Genomic DNA, 20,360 nt, shown 5'->3' with positions numbered 1-20,360 from the left:
GCTGCGACCTGGTGTGAACCGGGACTGCTAGGTTCTGGCTTGTGCCAGTCCGAGACTGCTGCACCTCTGCATTTTAAATGAAGTAAGAGATGCCAGGCTTTGCAGAGCGCCTCACCTTATCGACTAATCGTGTAGTCGATACAAATTGTATCGACTACATGATTAGCCAAATACCCATTCCTTAACATCCTTACTTTAGATAGGGAAAATAGTTGACTCCAACAAACTTGACAAACCTACACCCAAAAGATAAATCAAATATATTTTCTTGTCAATGCATGTTCAGAGTTGATACTCCATGTTTGTTTTCGTTTTCATATGTCCAGACAGTTTCTACAGAAATTTCTGAATATTCATCTGATAGTGAAAACTTGGAAGAAGGCCAGGTGGATGCAGAGTCTTCCAATTTTGGATTTAGCAAAAAGCTGCAATCAAGTTCTGAACCAGATCTGGTGCAGGCTACAAGCAGATCTGCAAGTGACTGGCTAAAATCTGCACAGGCCCTTCTGCAGACACCTAAGAAACAATCAGATAAGACTTCAAGGACTCCAGAAGATTCTGCAAAGAAGAGGAAATTACTAAGGTAGATTACAATTTTTTTCCAAGGAAAAACTTCAATTGAAAATATCAACGTTAACTATCATTTATCATAAACACTAGAATCTACTATAATATTAATTTCTTTTAAAGTTAAAATTATGAACATGAAAAACTTACTCAGATGTTGTCATCTGCTGACAGTCAAACTGTAAAAAAAGAAATGAGAAAGCATTTTCTGTCTTGAAATAAGTGAGAAAAGCACTGGATCCAGCTCTCTAAGTGTAGCACTTTTAATAGTGATTTAACATGCCTTACAGAAATTAATTCTTTCCCACTTTCCTGCTTTTTTAGGTCAGACTGCAGGGGATAGGTAGGCTTTAGGGTTGAAGTAAGAACAAAGGTACATTAGAACCTTGTTTATCTGAGCCTCCATCATCAGCTTCTCTTTATTAACTGAACCACCAGTGCACATAGGAATACAGAATATTGATACTTCAGATTAAGATGGTAGGTCTCCTACTAACAGCCAGAGACCTGCTGGCCTGGGCTGAAGCATGTAATTTATCTTCACAGAGCCCACTGTGGTATAGAGCCCCAGGCAATTGCAACAGAAAAGTGGAGAAGCACTTTTATACACGGTTCCTATAATGTTGAATGGTAGAGAGTATATATGATCAGTTCCATTGTTCCCTCTCGGGTGTGAAGCTGAGCAGGCGCACACCAAGAATTTGAGGCCTGCCCATCTCCTCAGCAGAGCCGCACAGTGGCTACTCAGCTGCTCTGAGGTAGGGCCGCATGCCAAGTGGCTGCACCACCCCATGGCAGCAGAGCTCCTAGCTTTAGCCCTTTCCCAGGGAAGCCATTTCTCTGAGCAGCAGTAGCTAGGTTCACAGAAGCATTCTTCTGTTGACCTAGCCTCTTCTGCACTGGGGAGTTAACTTGGCATAACTGTGGGACTTGGGTATACATTTTTCACATCCCTGATCAGGTCAATCAAAACTATAAGCATAGATCTAGCTTAAATTACACATTCCATTAGATTGGGCCTGATCTATGCTGAAAAGTTATACCATCAAGGTAGTTGTTGGTCATGGATGTGAAAGAGAAGGATGGAAAAAGAGTTTTCATTAACATAGCTAGCTTCCATCCGTCTGCTAGGAACACTGCAATCCTAATTGAATACCTCTCTGAGTAGGCTTCTTTTATACTATGAGACTATACCATTTTAGCTATGCCAGTATAGCCTCTGTAGTCCAGATATGCCATTTCTTGGGCTGAGAGGGGACTTTTAAGACAAATACTTGGACAGACTTCCCTAAGCTGTCTTTCTTTATGTATCAGTACTCTCTACAGTGGGTACTCAAATGGGTCTAAATGATCAGGCAGTGCTGCAATACAAATTATTAATAACCTAATGATCAGCTGTGAAACAGTTAACAATGTTGACAGTTAAAGATTACTCATTAGTTTTCTAAGTTAACACCCTATTTGACTGAATTGGGCAGCTAATGCTTTTCAAAGTTGTTATAAAAATTATCTGCATCAAAAATTCTCTACATTTGAACGGAATGTAATTTTCACAACCACGAGAGGTAGTGTTTGGAAACTAAGATTCTGAAACAATTCTTTGTCAGTGGGTGAACAGTGCAGTAAGGTCTGTGGCTGAGAAATCAAGTATGTTTAGGACATAACTTGTGAAAAACAGTTACTCTTAAATTCAAATGAACTGGACCAGTAAACTTAGATGATCCATATTTAATGGGGTTGTTTTTGATATTTTAGATAATGAACATGACTTTCTAACACTTTTTAAAAAGGAACAAACAATAGAACATCTCAGAAGTCAGCTTCCCCTGTATTACACTTGCATGTTCAAAGTGCAGAACAGATTTTCTTTAAATTTAGCTTCACTGGAGTTCGGATCCAATGACCAGTAAGTCTTAGTCTACACTAAAAATTTAATTGACATATCTGTTGCACTTAGGGGTAAGAATGGTAAGTATCGGGTTATTGACTAATCAAATAGATGTATCGACTGTTCAATTAGTCGATTGGGCGCCTCCACCTTTGAAGTGTAGGAACAGTTCTAGGGTTGCTAGCCTTGTGGCATTCAAAGTGGCAGTGCTGCATGGAGCCCGGGGTCAGCTGCTGATTCCCCAGCTGATCTCAGGCTCCAAGCAGTGCTGTTGATTTGAAATGCCACGAGAAGCCCGATGCTGGGCTCCCTGTGGCATTTCAAAGAGCCACCGTCATGCGGAACCTGGGGTCAGCTGAATCCCCAGATGATGCCGGGCTCCAAGCGGTGCTGATGCTTTGAAATGCCATGAGGAGCCTAACGCCAAGCTCCCTGTGGCATTCAAAGCAGCAGAGCCGCACGGAACAACTCTGTGCAGGGCTCTGTGCAGCGCTGTCACTTCGAAGTACTCCCCTCTTCTCGCCCTCCCCCCTCCCCTGCCCACCTTGCTGCCTCTATCGGATAGAAGCAGTGGGGGGAAGCGACTAGTCGATTAGTCAACTAGTCCTTCACATTCCTACTCAGAGGTATGAACCATCAGTATCTCTGAGTATCATAGGTAGGCCAGCCTAACTCTCCATGTAAAAACAGCTAGGTAAATTAAAGTATGCTTCTGTAGACTTAGCTACCATTGCTCAGGAAGGTGGTGTTCCTACAATGAAAATTCCATGTTAAGTGCTGAACTAGGGCATGTATTTTGCTTCTTAAATTGGATGTTTCTCCAAGGGATTTCACTGGATAAAATAGTGACACCAGAGAATGTATCAAGTTCAGCTTGACTGATCATGTTTGCATAAAAGGTCGCTAAATGAATGTACATGTTAAATTGTCACACAAAGTGCTCTTTCTTGAGAAAGTTTGAAGTGCTAAGCAATATGATACAAATCTCAAACTGTACTATTTGTTATATAACAAACATACTGTCTAACTCAGTGGTCACCAGCCAGTAATTTGGGATCTGCCAGTAGATCTTGGAGCCTCTGACAGTTGATCCTGACTCGTTTGGCTGGGAATCTGTCAAGCACTGGCACTTCAGTTGTCCCTCCACCCACTGTCATGCTGCTTCTGCCCTTTGCCTTAGAGTTGCCCCTGGAAGCCTCCTGCTCTATGACAAATCAGGAAAGAGATTTTGGAGTTATCATGGACAGTTCTCTGAGAACTTCCACGCAGTGTGCAGCGGCGGTCAAAAAGGCAAATAGGATGCTAGGAATTATTAGGGAAGGGATAGAAAATAAGACCCAGAATATCTTACTGCCCCTGTATAAAACTATGGTACGCCCACATCTTGAATACTGTGTACAGATGTGGTCTCCTCACCTCAAAAAAGATATTTTGGCCTTGGAAAGGGTTCAGAAAAGGGCAACTAAAATTATTAGGGGTTTGGAACGGGTCCCATATGAGGAGAGGTTAAAGCGACTGGGACTTTTCAGTTTAGAAAAGAGGAGACTGAGGGGGGATATGATAGAGGTCTACAAAATCATGAGTGGTGTGGAGAGGGCCAATAAAGAAAAGTTATTTATTAGTTCCCATAATAGAAGAACTAGAGGACACCAAATGAAATTAATGGGTAGCAGGTTTAAAACTAATAAAAGAAAGTTCTTCTTCACACAGCGTGTAGTCAACCTGTGGAACTCCTTGCCAGAGGAGGCTGTGAAGGCTAGGACTATAATAGAGTTTAAACAGAAGCTAGATAATTTCATGGAGGTTAGGTCCATAAAAGGCTATTAGCCAGGTGATAAAATGGTGTCCTTGGCCTCTGTTTGTCAGAGGCTGGAGAGGGATGGCAGGAGACAAATCGCTTGATCATTGTCTTTGGTCCACCCTCTCTGGGGCACCTGGTGCTGGCCACTGTCGGCAGACAGAATACTGGGCTAGATGGACCTTTGGTCTAACCCAGTACGGCCGTTCTTATGTTCTTATGTCCTTGCTGTGCAGGGTGTGGGAGGGAAAAGGGGGGTGCTGATGTCAGGGTGTTCCTCCTGTCCCCACTTCCGTACCCTATCTCCACAGAGAGAGAATGGAATGGAGGGAGCTTGATAATGAAAATCTGTCACTCTCATACACTGTGTGTGTGTCTGTCCTTCTCATGAACACAAACTGCCCTGCACTCTCATCTCCCAACTCAACACATAGGTGGGGGGGTTGTTATTACTTCTATTCCTGCTTGCAAAGTGTGTTATTTTTGGGTTTTGACTGGTCTCTGCATTTCATAATTGTCTTTTCTCTCTCATGCTTAAATTTAATTCTTTGAGTAGTGAATTCTAACATGCCTAACCTGTCGTGGCTGCAGTAATTATTTCTATTGTAATTGCTGCTCCTGGAAATAACTGGCATGTCCCTGCGGCACCTGAGAGAGGCTGAGAAGGGAGTCTCCACATAGAATCATAGGGCTGTAAGAGATCTCAGGAGGTCATAGAGTCCAGCCCCCTGCCCAAAACAGGACCAACCCCAATTAAACCATCTCAGCCAAGGTTTTGTCAAGCTGGGACTTAAAAACCTCTAGGGATGGAGATTCCACCACCTCACTAGGTAACCCATTCCAGTGCTTCACCACCCTCCTAGCGAAATAATTTTTTCTATTTTCCAACCTAGACCTTTCCCACTGCAACTTAAGAGCTTTGCTCCTTGTCCTGCCATCCGTCACTACTGAGAACAGCCTCTCTCTATCTTCTTCAGAACCTTCCTTCAGGAAGCTGAAGGCTGCTATCAGATCCCCCCTCATTCTTCTCTTCTGCAGACTAAATAAGCCCAAATCCCTCAGCCACTCTTCGTAGGTCATGTGCTCCAGCCCTCTAATCATTTTGGTTGCCCTCCGTTGGATCCTCTCCAATGCATCCACATCCTTTCTATAGTGGGGACCCAGAACTGAACGCAATACTTCAGATGTCAGAGGAGTAGCTGTGTTAGTCTGAATATACATAAACAATGAGAAGTCCTGTGGCATCTTACAGACTAACAGATTTATTGGATCATAAGCTTTCATGGGCAGAGACCCACTTCATCAGATACATGTGCCATAAAATGCCTTTGGGCCACAGGACTTCTTATTGTTAATACTCCAGAAGTGGCCTCACCAGTGTCGAATAAAGGGGAATATTAACTTCTCTAGATCTGCTCGCAATGCTCGTCCTAATGCACCCTAGTTTGGCATTCGCCATTTTGGCTACACGGGCACATTGTTAACTCATATCCCACTTCTCATCTACTGTAATCCCCAGGTCCTTTTCTGCTGAACTGCTACCTAAGTTGGTCCCCACCCTGTAACAATGCTTTGTATTCTTCTGTCCAAATGCAGGACTCTGCACTTGTCCTTGTTGAACCTCATCATATTTCTTTTGGCCAAATTCTCCAATTTGTATTGGTCATTCTGGACCCTATTCCTACCCTCTGTCATGATTACGAGGGTTACGTGGGGAAGGAGCCATGACACCCTCCAATGTATCTACCTTTCCCCCAGCTTAGCGTCAGATGCAGACTTGCTGAAGGTGCAATCCGTCGCCTCATCCAGGTCATTAATAAAGATGTTGAACAAAACTGCCCCTAGAACTGATCTTTGGGGCAGTCTGCTTGAAACCGACCGCCAACCAGACATTGAGCTGTTGATCACTACCCATTGGGCCTGACAATCTAGTCAGCTTTCTATCCACCTTACGGTCCATTTATCCAATCCATACTTCCTTAACTTGCTGGCAAGAATATTGTGGGAGACTGTGTCAAAAGCTTTGCTAAAGTCAAGGGATATCACCTCCACTGACTTCTCCATGTCCACAGAGCCAGTTACCTCATCATGGAAGCTAATCAGATTGGTCAGGCATGACTTGCCCTTGGTGAATCCATGTTGACTATTCCTGATCACTTTCCCCTCTTCCAAGTGCTTCAAAATGGATTTCTTGAGGATCCTCTCCATGATTTTTCCAGAGACTGAGGTGAGCCTGACTGGTCTGCAGTTCCCTGGATTGTCCTTCACTTTTTTTAAAGATGGGCACTACATTTGCCTTTTTCCAATCATCCGGGATCTCTCCCAATCTCTACGAGTTTTCAGAGATGATGGCCAAAGGCTCTGCAATGACATTTGCCAACTCTTTCAGTTCCCTAGCATACATTAAATCCAGACCTATGGATTTGTGTATGTCTAGCTTTTCTAAATAGTTCTTAACTTGTTCTTTCTCTAACGAGGGCTGCCCACCGCCTTCCCATACTGTGTTGCCTAGTGCAATAGTCTGGGAGCTAGCCTTGTCAGTGAAGAAAGAGGCAAAAAAAGCATTGAGTGCTTCAGCTTTTCCCACATCATCTGTCACTAGGTTACCTCCCTCATCCAGTAAGGGCCCCACACCCTCTCTTGTCGCCCTCTCATTACTAAAATGCCTGTAGAAATCCATCTTGTTATTCTTTACATCCCTTGCTAGCTGCAATTCTAATTGCACTTTTGCTTTCCTGATTACTCCCCTGTGTTCTCAAGTACAGGCAGTCCCTGGGTTACATGGATCCGACTTACATCGGATCCCTACTTACAAACGGGGTGAGGCAACCCTGCACTAGCTGCTTTCCCCCAGCAGACCAGGGAGACGCAAAGCTAGCGCCCCCCACAGCAGACCAGGGAGATGCGGAGAGGCTTTTCTCAGCAGACACCTCAGCTTGAGAATAAAGGACTGAGGGAAGTGAGGTGTGGGAGAATAAGACTGAGCTCTGGAGAAATGTTTGACTAGAGTTTCCCCTACAATATGTACCAATTCCGACTTGCATACAGATTCAACTTAAGAACAAACCTACAGTCCCTAACTTGTACGTAACCCGGGGACTGCCTGTAATATATTTATACTCCTCCCTAGTCATTTATAAACATGCTGTCCTTGCCAGCAGACACCACTCCTGCAGCTCCCATTGATCAATAACAGGGAACCGGCACCAGTAGAAGCTGTGGGCTCAGTGCCTGTGGATGAGGGGCAGCACATGAAGCTGTGGAGCCATTGCTGTACATGCCAGCTTCTTTCAGGAGTGGTACAGGACCAGGGCAAGAATAAGCTTGCCGTAAACCCACTGCTCCACCACCCAGAATCCGTCTCAGTTTACTTACACACAGAGGACAAGCAACTTTGGAAAAGTGGCTGTAAAGTGAATTGTAGGTGAAAGCTATGGATAAGGTGACATTCTGAGCAGCATGTTGCTCTTGACAAATGTGGCGTTTTCAAAATTGTCCTATAGTTGTGTTTTTCTTTTAAATTAAAAAAAAAAAGTGGAAGTGCAGAGGGAGTAGGGAAACACTTTCTTAAGCTCACATTCGTGGGAGACTGAGGGACTTTAAATGTTGAATGCCAGGATAATGAAAATTTGTGTGTCTTGTTTATTGTATTAAGATCACATTTTATTGGGATTGTAGCCTAATCTGAATTGTCTGAACAAATCTATAGAATGTAATTTTACATTGTCTCTTTCTCTAAGAGTAACAGAATAAATGTTTTAGCTGCTTATGGTTTGTCACTTGGCAAAACTAAATACTAATTCTTGGCTTAATTGTGCATTCCTTTATTCTCTCCAGAGGAGGGCTAGCAGAGAGATTAAATCGGCTACAGAACAGAGAGAGGTCTGCCATTAGCTTTTGGAAACATCAATGTATTTCAGAGTATAAAACCTTTTCAGGTAAGAACCATGTGATAACAAAAATATGTGCTTTTATATAACATGCTACACACATCTGTTTATTAGAAAAATATTTTACAATGCCATGCATCCAGTAATATGGTGCATGTTTATATTCTATAGGGCACTGTCTCTCAGTTGTGGCATGTGAAGCATTGATACTCTGCAGAACTGCATTTCTTATCTAGTACAATAGGTATTCATAATGTCCCTCTCACTGAAGTTCTTAATTTCAAAAGGTGAAAATTTTCTGTCTATCTAGGGGCTTAAAAATTAGGAAATTCATTCTCCTTGCATTCCTGCCAGTCTTTTATTATGCAGTCTGCAATTATATGATCACATGCCCTTCAGAATTTTCTAAGACTTTAACTGTCAGATTCTGAGTGTGTACAAATTGTGATCCCCCCCCCCCCCAGGCTCACTCCATTTGCTGAATTGGGAGGGCAAGCTCACTACAAAATTTCAAATCGGTCACAAAAAGTTGAAGTATTAGAGCTTCTCAACCAAACGGCTGTTATTTTTTAGGTTTGTTTTTGTACATAGGCTGAGTTAAAAAGAAAAAGGCTAAAATAAATAAAAAACCTATTTTGAAAACCAAATTGGACTAGGGAAATATACATTATCTAGCCTAAGTCAGATGCCCAATATGGAAAATTGCAGCCTGAACGGTTAAAAATTACTGTGATAATTGGGCAACCTTGTGTAATTTCCTGTAATCTAAGTGTAATATTTTTTGTTGTGCTGCTAACTATTACACTTTTGGCTTTCATCTGATTGGAATTCAAACTCAGAACATTGGTAAACAAAGTCCCAGCTCTGGCCAAGGCTGTAGGCATTAACTGAGAACTGACAGATTCATAGTTGGAAATCAAACCAGCTCACCTTTGTTAGTTTTTGTTCAAAATAGGTATTAGTCTTATGAGAAAGCAGTTAGAGTTTAGACTATGAAATGTTTGTAAATTGCTTCATGCGTTAATCTCACTTATAATGTCTGTATTCCATGCAATAAAGTTTGTTTTATGATTGTAAACATTCCTGCTCTGAACTTGTGCACTCAGACAGGAAGAGTAGCTCCCACCCCATCCATCCAGGAGAACTATCAAACATTAAGTAGGCCATTGTAGGACTAAGCTTCTCCATTCACCCACAGAGACGTCTGTGCAGAAGGCCTTGTGCTATCCACCTGAATACTGGAAGAGGGCAATACAATTAGCATGAAGATTTTTCATCTCTTTGCTGCTTGGAATCGCACAAGGGTGGGAGCTAAGAAACAAAGCAGAAATCCCCAGGGTTGACCTGAATTGAGCCTTAAAAATCATTCATAGTTAACAGATTGCAACATCTCTGTCACCTTTTGAATGGCAGACTGAAATTCATTTGTGTATATGTACTTTCCTGCTGTATGTTGCTCTTATTTCTGTTTCCTGGTTAATAAATCTTTAGATTATTACAGGTTTGGATTGGGGTAAGTGGTTGGTCTCTTGGGACTGGGAGCAACCTGAATATTTTGTGATTTTTGTGTAAGTAATCATTTATATTAATTATGTGGCAAGATACACTAGAGAGCCCAAGGGGATTTCCTGTGACTTCCAGATAAAACTGCTATAGTGATATAGGAATTCATATTAGTTACTGGATTGGTATAATCTAATTATGGAACATACCACCAGTTTGGGGTCTCTGCCCTGCTTCTGACAGTATGCCCTGATGCTGGCACTATTGGCCTTGAACTGTTCCAGGCAGCTCTGGGTTTTCTTTGCTCAGATATTTCTAAAATGCAGGATTGTTTCTAACTCTCATGCAGCTCTTGTCTCTGCTTCTGTTACTAAAAGCAGACAGAAAAGAGACCATGATCAGTGTGAGGGATTTGGAGCTGTTTAGCTGTTGAAGATCTCTGAAGTCATTTTGGATACTGTGTATTGTATGTTCATATAGACCAGAAATTCTGTGATAAGCAAGGAGGGAGGAATTCCCAATGAAATTAAACCAAGGCTCTTGTTTTTATTTGTGATTTCAGGAGAAATGTCTCCAGGCGGGTCTGGCTGACCCTTTCGTGGCATTTATGTTGCAAAAACTGAAGCTTTTATTTTGTTGTTATCTTGTGTGTTGTCAACTTCCATGTCATCCAATGAAACCTTTCTTTTTGGCTTTGTTGTTTAAAAATTCCTTTCTTTTGCTCTGCTGACCTCCTTTCTGTTGCAGAGCTTAATTGTACGTAACTGCTGTGGTTCGGCTACCTCTCTGGAGCAGAGCTGAATTAGTGTTTCAAAAAACATCGCTCCCTTGAAGCATACATTTGCTGTCTTTCATACAGTAAACTGAGAGGGTTACTCATGAAGGGTGTTGCTTTTGTCTAACTCAGACTCCATAGCAGCTTGGAATGACTCTGAGAGTTTCCTGGGCTCTGCCATTAAAAGATGTAGGTTCTGTTACAAGAGAATTATCTCCCTTGTAGCACCAGTGATTTACTCCATAATTGCTCCTGCTTGGAAGACAGGCTAACTGACTGTACTGCATCTGATTGCTGAATAGGGCTGTTGGTCTTTTGGTGGTTTTTTTCAAGTGAGGAGGAGAGGAACAGAGAGAGAGTGCACACCAAATGTACGTATGTGTGCCTACCATGGGGATGTGAATGATAATTATGAACAATTTTAAAGTGAGGTTGTTGTATGCCAAACTTCTTTGGGATCTTCTAGGTTAATAATTCCAGTCAGAGAGAGAAAGAGGCTAAAATAACCCACTTGCCCTGTCTGTAAAAAGTGTAATAAGAGAAAAGAGACAAAATCCCACCAGCATTTTTCCATAGTAGAGATTTGACAGGTTCTTTGCTCCCACATGTAAGGGAGACTGAACTGTGGAGTTTTTTCACAAACACAGTATCAGTATGTTAGGTGTGTGGAATACACAAAGGCACTCTAATGATTGGGGAGGGAAAGAACCACTGCTCCCTAACAAGCTAATATTATTTTCTTTTGATCTTGGGTTTGTGTTTTTTATAGGCATCTGGCCCATCTCTGCTTGTGATTGTGAAGATTGTGTAGTCCTTTGGACTCCTTATCTTTAAGGAATGGGTGGAACAGGTAGTCCCAGGAATCTGCAGTCACTAAGTGCAAGATTCTGTGTGGTCATTTAGCTCTGTATCTTGCAGACTGGAAATGTCACTGGAGCAAGGGGGAGTCTTTGGCAGCTGAACTTTGTACTGACTAGGCCTGCCTCTTGCAGAGGAAGCAGCTGCAGTTTCTAAAGGGCTTGCATGATATGCAAAGCAATAGCTCTGTTGTGCTGGATTATGTTTTAAGGAATCTGCTCTTTATAGTAGGTGACACATGCTTTGGGGCAAACTGAGATTGTGTGCTATAGATTTTAAAAAAGAAAACTCTGAACTTTTGCACAATATACATTTAATTTACCCGAGTGTTGTTTTTTTTTTTTTACAATCATTACAGAGGCTTAAGACATTACTATGTTGTAAATGGAATAGGTTGTTTTAACTATTTATGTAAGCTCTCAAAGCTCTACCTTTGAGACAACAGAAATAACAAAGACTAAGGATGCATGTTTTGCGGTTGCGGGAAATCTCCCGCATGCGTTTATTAATGAGAAACTACTTTACTTTGAGTTACAATCCAAACTTCTTGTGAATGTACAGTCAGAAGGGGACATGGCAGGAATTCAATATGACACAAACAGAAAGACTAGTAGAGGGGCAAAGTTATGAAAATCCTTATGATAAGGACAAGAATTATATACTTTATGCAGTGGAAAGGAGTAGTGCAGTTTTGAAGGGTCATAGTACTACATCAGTGTGCACTAAGGAACTTGTAGTCCTCGCTACCAGGGTCCCACGGACAGTTAGTGTGTGATGCTCTTGTCTGTTCTAGAATTTATACCATAGCTGAGATGCAATAATGAATTGTGTAGACAAACCCTAAGAGCATGAAAATCTGGAAGAGTTTGAGCTTCATTTGCTACTCAAGATTTCTTTTACTTAATGGTTATGTAAAAGTTAATATTATACATTAATATTTTTAGGCCCATAGAAGAATGGCGAAGAGCTACATTTCTGTTGGTACCCTCTTTTGCCAGCAACATTTCTGAACTTTTTCTGTGTTGAAAACAAAACCAAATGTAAATTTGCTCCTTTTTCCAGCTTCTGATCCCTAGTATGTACCAACTTGTGTGGTACATTTGTGTGTCCAGAGCCAGAATACTCTGAAAGCACTGTCTGTTAGCTCACACGTTCACTCTGACATACCTCTTGTCTCAAAGTGATAAAGGGCAGGGCAGACAGATCACCTCTCCATTTCTGACTCTCTGCTTCACAGTCTAGGCCGGAACTCTAGTGTCCAAAGCTTCAACTCTCTATTTATTTGTAAAAATATATTTTGATACCTGTATTTAGCTCTGCTATCAGCTGTCTAATCTTCCCTCTCCTCAGAATAAGAGCTCATTCCACAAGAGCATAAGAACTATCTATGGCATTGCTTCAAGAGGTGTCTCATTGATACTCATAAATCCACGTTTTCATGACACTTTTCACGACACTCAGTCCACATGTTTTCTAGACATTTCAGTATAGGATTCCTCTGATGATGTATCTTTTGGAACAGCAGTCCTTCATTTATCTGTCATCTGTGACCTTGAATCCTTCTCCTGTTTGAGTCCTGCTTATCAGTCACCCATTGTGGAATACACCTAGGAAGCAGCACTGGAAGAAGAAGAGAAAGTTATGTACAGTAACTGGAGATTCTTTTTCGAGTGGTCCCAGGGGGTGCTCCACTCTAGGTGTTGAGCTTATCCCGGTGCTGCTGGTCAGAAGTTTTCAATAGCTGTTGTTGGCTGGACCGCGTACGTGCGGTCAGCGTCTTGCACTGTTTGTGCCTTTCCCTCATCGCGCGCGGTCCGGCTCCCTCTAGTTCCTCTCAACTGTTCTCTATTGCTGGAGGAGCTTCCCTCTTCTCCTCAGTCAGATGAAACTGTTAAAAGTTAAAAATTAGTTAGTAGTTAGTTCGTGTTTCTTCAGTAGTTCTAGTTGTTAGTTCATAGTTAAAAAAAAAATAATTAATATAGACACTATAGTTAGTTCTTCGCTCTTATTATTCTGGGAACCTTATCATGGACCCCACCATGCCTGGTTCACCAGGCTTTAAAAAATGTTTCCTTTGCTGGGAGGCTATGCCGGTCTCGGATGGCCATGCAGCCTGATTCCTTTCCTGGGGAAGGAGCATATTCCCCAGAAGCATGGCCATTGCTCCAAACTCACAGCCAGGGCACGCAGGGACAGAGAAATGTGCCTGAAGATGATCCTGTTTGATAAGGCCCTGCAAACAGCGCACTGCCCTCGACTTCAGACGTGGCCTTGGTGCACAAATGAAGAGCGTCGTCTCAAGGGGCAGTAGTAGCGAAAAAACTGCGAGCTTCCTCCACACACTCTCTGCCCACTGGTCCGATGACAAGGGTCAGGAGGGGGATAAGCCACGCACATCAGGAACTATTCCTGTAGCCTCAAAAACCTCAGCAGCACGCACCTCCAAAAAACCGGCCACCCCGACACCGGCCGCAAGTGCCCTATTGGCACCGGACTCAGTGCTGGCATCCGGAGCCACAGATAAATAGACACCAGCACTGAAGCCAACACCGGCACCAGGCACCTTGGTGCCACAGGCTGCAGAACCAACTCGGACCTCGGCACTGAGGCAATCCAATGGCGGAAGAGAGCAGGCAGATTTGGACAGCAGCACCGTTTCAGCACCGAGGAAAGTTGCTCGCAAATTGACTACATGCCTTCCATCGCTCTCCCCATCCCCAGTCTTTTCACCAGCACTGTCCCCCTCGGCGCCAATGAACCACTCCCCTATACAGGGAAAGCAGCAGTCTCGCGTCACCAGGACAACTTATTCACCACACTGCAATCCCAGAGCACTGCACCGAGAGCCTCCGTGCGGTTATAGCACACGTCCGCAAAGGCACACCTCGCAGTCACCTCCACCATCCAGTAGGGGCTCACCTCAGATGATCCGCTCTCCAACCTGCTCTCCCTTTACAAGCTATTATAAAGACACGTCAGCATGTCATCATCGAGGCAATCCTCACCAACTTACTCTGACTGGTATTATGACCGTTATCACAGATTGTGTCGTCATTACAGGTCTCGTTCCTATGCCTGGTCATCATACTGCTTCCACTCCCCACGCTATCGTCACTCTTTACCAGAGACACACACGCAGCAGGAGGAGCATCCCACCGTATCAGCTTCCAATATCCCTCCAACATAGCCACATCAATCGGACCCGGAGGAGGGGCAGATATCGGATGGTGAGAATCAACCTCGGGGGACCTCACCAACAGACCAGTCGTCATCCTCCCTGGATGAGGCTGTCTTCCCAGGGGATATGTCCCCCCAGGACAACCTGAGACAGTTTCAGGATTTTTTTAAGATGGTTGCTGAGTCTCAGGAAGTGCAGCTAGTGCAGGTGCAGACCAAACAAAGTATCGTCTGCTGAAAAATTTACATCCACAACAATGATCCAAAATTGCGCTTCCCATAGATGAGGCAATCATGGAGGCTGCAGAGGAAATTTGGCAGATGCCATCATCAACAACACCAACGAACAAACGGGCCGACAGAAAATACTTCGTGTTGTCCAAAGGGCCTTAAGTTCCTATTCAACTACCACCAACCTAATTTGTTAGTAGTGGACGCAACCCAACAAAAAGCTAAGGCTCCGCAGTTTAAAAGCACAGGAACGGACAAGGATGTGAAAAAGCTGGACATTTTTTGGCAGGAAAGTTTACTCATCTGCCACCCTACTCCTCCACATCACAAACTACGCCGCCCTGCTCTCGAACCATAACTTGGATAATTATTTGAAGCTAACCAACCTCGCTCAGTATCTCCCCGAATCCAAAAAGCCACTATTGAAGGCAGTGGTTCAAGAAGGTTACGCTTCCTCAAGGACAGGGCTTCAAATCGCAATGGATGTTGCGGATATGGACGCACGATCCACAGCCACAGTGATCTCCATGAGACAAGCACCATGACTAGGCACAACCGGAGTTCCCAAGAATTTACACGGTAAAGTGAAGGACCTCCCGTTTGACAAACGCAAACTCTTCGCGGACAAAACGGATGAGGTCCTCTACTCGAGAAAAGACTCACATACTACCTGTGTGGGGAGTGGAAGAGTGTACTTGTGTACTCTCAGGATGTACATCCCGCCCTTTAGACACAAATGGTATTATCCATAACAGAGAAGATACGAATATCAATATCAGTGACAACATCAACGGCCATACGAGCAAGTGCACCTGAAATAATGACTGCAGCACAGGCGCCCTCAACCAGCACACGTGAACAATCTACCATCTTCAAAGCAGCAGGTTTGACTCCTCGGTCGAGGACATGCAAACACCAAACGTTGTTGCAAGCCACATCAACATTCCCCCTGTGTTCCACCATTGTCTGTGGCCCTTTTACCACCAGTGGGCTACCATAACATCTGACAGATGGGTGCTGGAACTCGTATGATCGGGGCTTATGATCCCATTCACCTCCCTCCCCCCTACCGCCCCACCAACCCTATCCCTCTTCAGGGACCCATCTCATGAGGACCTCTTATGCCAAGAGGCTTACTGCCTTCTCTCCATCGGGGCAGTACAGAGGGTCCCAGATCAATTCAGAGGAAAGGGGTTTTACTCTTGTTACTTTCTAACAGAAAAGAAAACGAGGGGATGGAGGCCCATCCTTGATCTGCAGGGATTGAATCGATATCTCTGGAAGCAGAGGTTCAAGATGGTGACCCTTACCATCATCGACAACGATGACTGGTTTGCAGCCCTCAACCTGCAAGATGCGTACTTCCACATCACCATCCACCCAAGACACAGGTGATTCCTGCATTTTGTAACAGGAAGCAACCATTTCCAATATCGGGTATTACCATTCAGTCTAGCATCCGCTCCCACGGTCTGTTCAAAGACCCTTTCTGTTGTGGCCGCACGTCTCCGTCGTTTGAACTTCATCATATTCACTTACTTGTGCGATTGTCTGCTAACAAGCAGAAAACGGCAGGAGACGTCGCACATGGTGATGCTAGCCAGACAGACTCTTGACACTCTGGACCTCATAGTAAATGAGCAGAAGTCCACTCTAGATCCAACCCAAAATATAAAATTCATAGGTGCCACACTCGACTCTCTCACTGCAAGAGTGTACTTACCAATAGAGAGATTTTGAGTAATACAAAACCTAGTGGAGGTTCTCATCAATGCCCCCACAGTCTCAGTGCACACTTGCCTAAAGCTGATGGGTCACATAGCCGCTGCCATCTTTGTCATCCTACATGCACGGCTACACTTTCGGTGCCTACAACACTGGCTAGCGTCCGTATACGTACCCACAAAGCACAGCATCCAAAAAATAGTAGCACCGCTGATCTACGTCCGCAGATCCCTCACATTGTGGACGAAAGCACACAACTTCATGGCAGGAGTTCCGTTCCATCGTCCACAACCTTCAGATCAAATAATAACAGGCACCTCCCTCATCGATTGGGGCGCACATATGAATGGACTGAAGGTGCAGGGCAGATGGTCAGATTCTGAAAGGCGCATGCACATAAACCTCCTAGAACTGAGGGCTGTTTTTCACGCATGCAAATACTTCCGACCTCGTATAACAAGCACTATTGTCAGAATGTTAATGGACAATGTTGCCACGATGTATTACATCAACTGGAAAGGAGGAGCAAGATCACACTCCCTATGTGCGGAAGCGGGCCATCTCTGGAATTGGTGCATTCAAAACGACATCACCATCACAGCATCCTACTTACCTGGCACCAACAATGCGACTGCAGACTGTTTCAGCAGACAATTCCCACTGGACCACGAATGGGAAGTACAACTAGACATCCTTCAACCTATTTTCCGCATGTGGGGAACACCTTTTATAGATCTATTTGCTACTCCACACAAAAGGAAATGTCGACTTTTTTGCTCCAGGGCAGGCATCGGCAAGGGATCACTGGGGGACGCATTCCTAGTCAGTTGGAAGAGGTCTCTGCTCTACATTTTCCTCCCAACAGTCCTCATACCCAGAACATTGGAGAAAATCAATGCAGAATTGGCACGGGTAATTCTATTGGCTCTAGCCTGGGCAAGACAGCCATGGTACCTGTTCCTCCACAGGATGTCGGTGAAGCCACCTTATCCGCTTCCCCCACTGCCAGATCTTCTCTCTCAGAACCACGGCGCTCTCCTTCATCCCAAACCAGATTCTCTGAACCTAACAGCCTAGCTCCTGACTGGCTCAAGACAAGTGAACACCTTTGTTCAGAGTAAGTAATAACAGTTCTAATGCACAGCAGAAAATCATCTATTAAGAAAACTTACCTTGCAAAGTGGCATAGGTATGCTCTATGGTGTTCCCACAACTACATTAACCCCGATTGGTCTCCTTTTCACCAAATCCCTGATTGTCCTCCATTTGCAATGCTTGGGACTTGCCATCTCGTCTCTGAAAGTGCATTTGGTAGCTATTAGCGCTTTTCATCATCCTATAAAGGGACTTTCGATATTTGACCACCCGACCACCAAAAGGTTCCTGAAAGGCCTGACAAACCTTCATCCCCCCTTGTAGACTACTGCCTGCCTCGTGGAATCTTGATTTAGTACTTGATACCATAATGTATCCTCTGTTCTAGCTGTTAGCAACTATACCTCTCAAATGTTGACTATGAAAGTAGTTTTTCTACTGGCGATTACATCAGTACGTAGAGTCAGTGAATTGGCTGCACTGATGGCAACTCCACCATTTATATAATTTACTAAAGACTCAGTCACGTTACGTTTGCGTCCAGCCTTTACTCCTAATGTCTGCTTTTTGTTTCATATCAATGAACCCATCGTATTACCATCCTTTTATCTGAAGCCTCACTCGTCGCAGTGAGAAGCTTTACAACTCTCGACATGCACCGAGCACTTTCCTTTTATATTGACAATCAAGGAATGGCACAACACAGAGGGTATGTCTACACTACCACCCTAGCTCGAACTAGGGTGGTAATGTAGGCAACCGGAGTTGCAAATGAAGCCCGGGATTTGAATTTCCCGGGCTTCATTTGCATCTTGCCGGGCGCCGCCATTTTTAAATGTCACGAGGAGTAACAGTAGTTCGGAATAGGAAGCCTAGTCCGAACTACCTAGTCTGTGCTGCATGTAGCCACGAGGCACGGAGTCCGCACTAGTGGACATTTAAAAATGGCGGCGCCCGGCGAGATGCAAATGAAGCCCGGGAAATTCAAATCCCGGGCTTCATTTGCAACTCCGGTTGCCTACATTACCACCCTAGTTTGAACTAGGGTGGTAGTGTAGACATACCCAGAGAGATTAATAGTGTCAATTGCAGAACGGTCCAACAGTAATGCGCTCTCCAGCCAACGTATGGCGAGATTCATAGGGACATGTATCACCTCCTGTCACACTATTCGGAATAAACCTCTTCTCTCGCAACTGAAGGCTCACACCACGAGGGCGGTAGCTACCTCTACAGCATTTCCCCGGGGAGTCCCACTGACCGATATTTGCCGATCGGCCACCTGGTCCTCCAGAACTACTTTCATGCAACATTACACAATTATGCAGCGTTTAGCCACGGACTCTACTGTCGCTTCGGCAGTACTGTCGGTCATAGACAAACTTTGATTCTGGAGCGCATGCCAGCTACTGCTCTACAGTCACCTAGAGCGGAGCACCCACTGGGACCAATCGAAGAAGAAGTTACTCACCTTCGTGCAGTAATGATGGTTCTTTGAGATGTGTCCCCGTGGGTGCTCCATGTCCTGCCCTCCTCCCTGCTCTGGAGCTTGTTTTTCTTGTTGCAGATAGCGAGCGGTGAGAGGAACTGGTGTTGGGAGCTGGACCGCGTGCAACGATGGAAAGGCGCGAACTGCATGAGACGCTGACTGTGCATGCGTGGTCTGGCTGACAACAGCTATTGAAAACTTCCGGCCAGCAGTGCCAGGACAAGCCCAACACGTAGAGTGGAGCAGCCACAGGGATACATCTCGAAGAACCATTGTTACTGCACAAAGGTGAGTAACTTCTTCTTTGAGATGTGTGGGCCCCATTTGTATTCACCACATGTTTTCCTTTCCTGTGAGGTGCATGAGGTGAACCAGGGCACGTGTGTGGAGCAGTGGACTTTGCTTTGAAAATTCTCCAGGTGCATGTAATCCCACAGTGGCATGGAGATAGGGACCACACATCTCGAAAAACTTTAGTTTCTAAAAGGTAACTAACTTTTGTATTTTTCTCTTCACCACACGAAGAAATATTTCTTGAAAGCTGATTAACATCCAGATATGTTTGCACATGCTATTAAGTCCCTGAAAGCCCCACTATGCCTCCTGATTTTGAAACATTGGCTTTGGATTGGCATGTACTTGTTGGCTGAATTTGAAGTCCCCATGCTTGGACACTTCTTCTGCGGGAAGGAAGAAGAGCAAAGGAAGGGAAGCCAAGTTGAAAAACTATTGATGTAGAAAAGAAATGTTTAAGACTTTTTTTTTTTAACTTGGGAAGAAAATATGTGGCCTGAATCAGGGAGATACAGAATTGGCTATTGCTCCAGTGAATATAATGGAAGTTGAAAGCATTCTGCACCTTCCAACTGGGGTAAAATCAGGCACAAATTAGAAAAGTAGAAATTTAAAAAGTGTGAATTTAAAATATTGTCCCATTTTAAAATTGATAACCAACAGGGACAGACTGATAACTTATCTTTTTTTAAACAAAAAAAAAATGCAAAAAAAATAAAAAGGTAATCAAATTGAAAACAGTTGCACTCTGTTCTGTACTTCTAAAACAGCACCATAATATGAATTTACTTCTTAGAACTGCATATTTATGGGATTGTTTACATTTCCATTGAAAGACTTGATTTTGTGGAGGATTGCAAACAGAATCAAAAGAAATCTAATAGAATATATATTTCATTTTCTTGGGAGCCATAATGGCAAATCCCTAGGAAATTCAAATTTTAAATTATTAATTTTAATTATTTTGATACATCAAGTGTATTACAAAATTACTTGTAATCTGTAAATCATACAATTTGGCTCTGTCATGTTTCTTTTATTATATTTGATCATAAGTGACTGACTGAAGT

General features: G+C 43.7%; 1 protein-coding gene across 1 annotated transcript in view; it reads left to right on the top strand.

Moving 5' to 3' along the window:
* The window catches only part of SPIDR (scaffold protein involved in DNA repair), a 353,411-nt gene that overhangs the window by 135,032 nt on the left and 198,019 nt on the right, over window positions 1-20,360 (top strand). Inside the window, exons 6-7 of the mRNA XM_075920729.2 lie at window positions 327-583; window positions 8,091-8,191. Coding sequence (XP_075776844.2) covers window positions 327-583; window positions 8,091-8,191 — 358 coding nt within the window. The remainder of the gene's footprint in view (window positions 1-326; window positions 584-8,090; window positions 8,192-20,360) is intronic.

This window comes from Pelodiscus sinensis, chromosome 2, assembly GCF_052426305.1.
Source record: "Pelodiscus sinensis isolate ZL-2025 chromosome 2, ASM5242630v1, whole genome shotgun sequence".
NCBI lineage: Eukaryota > Metazoa > Chordata > Testudines > Trionychidae > Pelodiscus > Pelodiscus sinensis.
This window is presented reverse-complemented; position numbering and strand designations above follow the sequence as displayed.